Source organism: Stegostoma tigrinum, chromosome 46 (genome assembly GCF_030684315.1).
Source record: "Stegostoma tigrinum isolate sSteTig4 chromosome 46, sSteTig4.hap1, whole genome shotgun sequence".
NCBI lineage: Eukaryota > Metazoa > Chordata > Chondrichthyes > Orectolobiformes > Stegostomatidae > Stegostoma > Stegostoma tigrinum.
The window spans coordinates 8,900,408-8,905,407 of NC_081399.1; the positions used below are offsets into that span (position 1 = coordinate 8,900,408).

Genomic DNA, 5,000 nt, shown 5'->3' on the forward strand with positions numbered 1-5,000 from the left:
CATCCCCACCCCCACCACACACACACACCCCCCACCCCCACCACACACACACACATACACACCCTACCCCCACCACACACACACATATCCCCCTCCCCCACCACACACACACACACACACACACACACACACACACACACACACACACACACACACACACACACACACACACTTTCTCCTCCATGGGGACTGAACTCCACTGGGACCAGCATCCTCTATTGAGATAGCTTGTATCCACTCAGGTTGTCAGCTCCACCGTGGGGGTCAGCCTCCACCGTGGGGAGGCAGCTCCACTGTGGGGACACAGCTCCACTGTAAGGACACAGCTAAACCATTGGGGATGCAGCTCCACCGTGGGGACACAGCTCCGCCCTGGGGACGCAGTTCCACCGTGAGCCCATGCAGGAAGAGAATCAGACGACGTAGACAGGCCTGGGGCGAGCGGGAAGGGGCTTGGCGTTCACAGCGGGGTCCGCAGCAGGGTCCTGGGGGGCACTGTCGTCCTGGAGATGCCTGTAGAAGGTCAGCCGCCTGTCCTTCCGAGCCTGGTGGGCCTTATAACTCCGTACGGACCGGATACTGGGTTCCCGGCTGACGGGAGGGAGTGCATCCTCCCTGTGCCACAGAGAGAGAGAGAGAGAGAGAGGTTACACACCCTGTACCTAACCCCATGCTGTCCCTGTCCCTGGGAGTGTCTGATGGGGGTGGGGGGGGAATAGTGTAGAGGTAGCTTTACTGTGATGGTTGGGGGACAGTGTAGAGGGAGCTTTACTCTGTGTGATGATCGGGGGACAGTGTAGAGGACGCCTTACACTGTGTGACAGGAGTGGGGGTGGGGGAGCAGTGTAGAGAGAACCTTACTCTGTGCGACGGAGCAGGGGAGCAGTGTCTCCCGGAGTTACCTGATATCGTACGCTGTCTCGTTGTGTTTGCGATGCCTTCGGCAGCAGAGCAGCCATAGGAGGAAGAGCAGCAGAAGAAGAGCTAACAGCGTCCCCAGGACCGCTCCAACGATAGGCCCTACATCCCTGCTATCTGATCCCCACCACCGGGGCAGGGAGACACAGGGGGAGACACAGCGGGGGAGACAGAGGGGGAGAGACACACAGGGGAGAGACACGAGGGGGAGAGACACACAGGGGAGGGACACACAGGGGAGGGACACACAGGGGAGGGACACGGGAGAAACAGGGGAGAGACGCACAGCGGAGAGAGACAGTAAGACACGCAGGGAGAGACACACAGGGGAGAGATACACAGGGGGAGACACACGGGAGAAACAGGGGAGAGACACACGGGGGAGACACATGGGAGAAACAGGGGAGAGACACACAGGGGAGAGACACACAGGGAGAGACCAGGGGAGAGACACACAGGGGAGAGACACACAGGGGAGAGACACACAGGGAGACACACGGGAGAAACAGGGGAGAGACCAGGGGAGAGACACACAGGGGAGAGACACATGGGAGAAACAGGGGAGAGACACACAGGGGAGAGACACACAGGGGAGAGACACACAGGGAGAGACACACAGTGAGAGACACACAGTGAGAGACAGGGAGAGACACAGGAAGAGACACACAGGGAGAGACAGAGGGAGGGACACAGTGAGACACACAGTGAGAGGCAGGGAGAGACGCAGGGAGAGACACACAGTGTGAGACACACAGGGAGAGACAGCGGGAGACGCGCAGGGAGAGACACGCAGGGAGAGACAGAGGGAGACGCAGGGAGACACACACAGGGAAACACACAGGGAGAGACACACAGGGAGAGACAGGGAGACAGAGTGAGACGAGCACAGCCCCCACAGGCACAGATTACTCCCCTGTCTCATCCCGAATCTTTCTCTCGCCTCTTCTCATGTCTGTCTCCATGTCTTCCACCTTCCCCTCTTTCCTCTTACCCTTTATTTATCATCACAACACCATCCCTCCTTCTCCCTCTCTCCCCCATCCCTCTGACACACTCTCTCTCTCCCCCATCCCTCTGATCTACTCTCTCTCTCCCCTATCTCTCTGACACACACACACTCTCTCTCCCCCCATCCCTCTGAGACACTCTCTCTCCCCCATCCCTCTGACACACTCTCTCTCTCTCTCACTCCCCCATCCCTCTGACACACTCTCTCTCTCTCCCCCATCCCTCTGATACACACTCACTCTCTCTCCCCCATCCCTCTGACACACTCTCTCTCCCCCATCCCTCTGACTCTCTCTCCCCAATCCCTGACACTCTCTCTCTCCCCCCCATCCCTGACACTCTCTCTCTCCCCCATCCCTGACACACTCTCTCTCTCTCCCCCCCATCCCACTGACACACATTCTCTCTCTCTCTCTCTCTCTCTCTCTCTCTCTCTCCGCCACCCATCCCTCTGACACACACTCTCTCTCCCCCATCCCTCTGACACACTCTCTCTCTCTCCCCCATCCCTCTGATACACACTCACTCTCTCTCCCCCATCCCTCTGACTCTCTCTCCCCAATCCCTGACACTCTCTCTCTCCCCCCCATCCCTGACACTCTCTCTCTCCCCCATCCCTGACACTCTCTCTCTCTCTCCCTCCCCATCCCACTGACACACATTCTCTCTCTCTCTCTCTCTCCGCCCCCCATCCCTCTGATACACACTCTCTCTCCCCCATCCCTCTGACACACTCTCTCTCTCTCCCCCATCCCTCTGATACACACTCTCTCTATCTCCCCATCCCTCTGACACTCACTCTCTCTCTCTCCCCCCCCCATCCCACTGACACACATTCTCTCTCTCCGCACCCCCCCCCCCATCCCTCTGATACTCTCTCTCTCTCTCTACCCCCCATCCCTCTGGCACACACTCACTCTCTCTCTCCCTCACATGCTCCCCCTGACCCTTTCTCATTCCTCTCTTGCTCAATCCCACACTGCTTACCCTTCTCTGTCTGTCCCCCTTCCTCCCTCATTCGCTCCATCTCTCACCTGATCCCGCTGATAGGATTATCAAGCAATCCTCATGTCCCACCAGATTCCGGACGGTGCATTGATAAGTCCCATAGGATTCAGATGTACTGTTTCGGATCAGCAGGATCCCAGAGGAATGGTCTGCATGGGAGAGAGAGAGAAACACCTGAGAGAGAGAGAGAGAGAGAGAGAGAGAAAACGTATGTGACAGAGATAGAGTGAGAGTGAGATAACACCTGAGAGACAGACAGTGAGAGAAACAGAATGTGTGTGACAGAGATAGAGTGAGAGAGAGATAACACTTGAGAGACAGAGAGTGAGAGAGTGAACGTGTGTGACAGAGATAGAGTGAGAGAGAGATAAAACCTGAGAGAGAGAGACAGAGAGAGAGAGAGAGAGAAAACGTGTGTGACAGAGGTAGAGATAGAAAACACCTGAGAGAGACAGAGAAAGAGAGAGAGAAAGAACGTATGTGACAGAGATAGAGTGAGAGAGAGAGATAACACCCGAGACAGTGAGAACGTATATGACAGAGAGAGAGAGAGAGAGAGATGTATGTGACAGAGTTAGAGAGAGAGATAACACGTGAGAGAGAGAGTGAGCAAGAGAGAACGTATGTGACAGAGATAGAGTGAGAGAGAGAAAACACCTGAGAGAGAGACAGACAGAGAGAGAGTGTGCAGGAACATTCCCGCTCGGAATGAGGAGGCAGTATGGGAGAGGCTGGGTAGGGAGAATTGGGAAGCAGACAGACTACAACTGAGGAGACAAACGAAGAAGTTGCTGGAAAAGCTCAGCAGGTCTGGCAGCATCTGTGCGGGAGAAAACTGAGTTAACATTTCGGGTCCGGTGAGCCTTCCTCAGAACTGATGGTGCCTGGGAAAATGTCAGTTTACACGCAGAAAATAGGGAGGTGGGAGGGATGGGGAGTAAATGATAGGATAGATCCCAAAGAGGGAGAAAAAGAGTTGGACAGACAAAGGAGTTGCTAACGATCAGGCTGGGAGGGTGAGTAGCTGTTAATGGGGACTGTTAGTGACTAATAACAGGGGGTGTGTAGTGGCAGGCTATGTGGTAACAAGGCCTGGTGTGTGGGGTTGGTGGCTGGGACATGGGAGAGTTTAGGCCCTAAAATTATTGAACTCAATATTGAGTCTGGACGGCTGTAGGGTCCCCAAGTGGAAAATGAGGTGTTGTTCCTCCAGCTTGCGTTGGGCTTCACTGGAACATTGTAGCAAGCCAGAGACGGACATGTTGGCCAGGGAGCACGGTGATGCATTGAAGTGGCAGGCAACAGGTAGTTCAGGGTTGTTTTTGCAAGTAGAACATAGGTGCTGTGCGAAGCAGTCGCCAAATCTACGCCAATGTAGAGGAGACCACATTGTGAGCAGCAAATGCAGTAGACTAGATTCTTGGAAGTGCAGTTGAAGTGTTGCTTCACCTGTGAGGTATGTTTGGGCCTTGGATTCTGGGGAGGGAGGAGGTAAATGCACAAGCGTTGCACCTTTGCTGGTTACAGGGGAAAGTGCCGTAAGGCTGTGTAGAGGTGTTTGGGGTGAAGGAAGTGTGGACCAGGGTTTCCCGGAGGGTATGATCCCTGCAGAAAGCGGACAAGCGAGGGGAGGGGAATATGTGTCTGGTGGTGGCAACTTGCTGGAGGAAGCAGAAATGGTGTCTGATGATCTTCTGGATGTGGATGCTGGTGGGATGGTCTGTGAGGATAAGGGGGACCCTATCGCTGTTGTGGGAGGGAAGAGAAGGGGTGAGGGCAGAAGTGCGGGAGATAGGTCGGACCCAATTGAGGGTCCTGTTGACAACGGAGCTGGGGAATCCTCGGTTGAAGAAGAATGTGGACATTTCGGAGGCTCCCTTGTTGAAGTTGGCCTCATCTGAACATATGCGATGGAGACGGGGGAACTGAGAGAATGGGATGGAGTCTTTACTGGGATTGTGGTGTGAGGATGTATAGTCCAGGTAGCTGTGGGAGTCGGTGGGTTTGTAATGGATATTAGTGGCCAGCAAAGTGGTTGGGTGAGGAGCATGATCCCTGAGACAGCA

General features: G+C 55.0%; 1 protein-coding gene across 4 annotated transcripts in view; it reads right to left on the reverse strand.

The window, feature by feature from the left end:
* Positions 1-123: 123 nt before the first annotated feature.
* LOC132207378 (coxsackievirus and adenovirus receptor homolog) overlaps positions 124-5,000 on the reverse strand; it is a 16,339-nt gene continuing 11,462 nt past the window's right edge. For all 4 annotated transcript variants that reach the window (XM_059642810.1, XM_059642809.1, XM_059642811.1 and 1 more), the window contains 3 exons: positions 2,961-3,083; positions 903-1,035; positions 124-615 (listed from right to left, as the gene is read on the reverse strand). In XM_059642810.1, the coding sequence (XP_059498793.1) occupies positions 414-615; positions 903-1,035; positions 2,961-3,083 (458 nt within the window). In that variant the 3' untranslated portion in view covers positions 124-413. The remainder of the gene's footprint in view (positions 616-902; positions 1,036-2,960; positions 3,084-5,000) is intronic.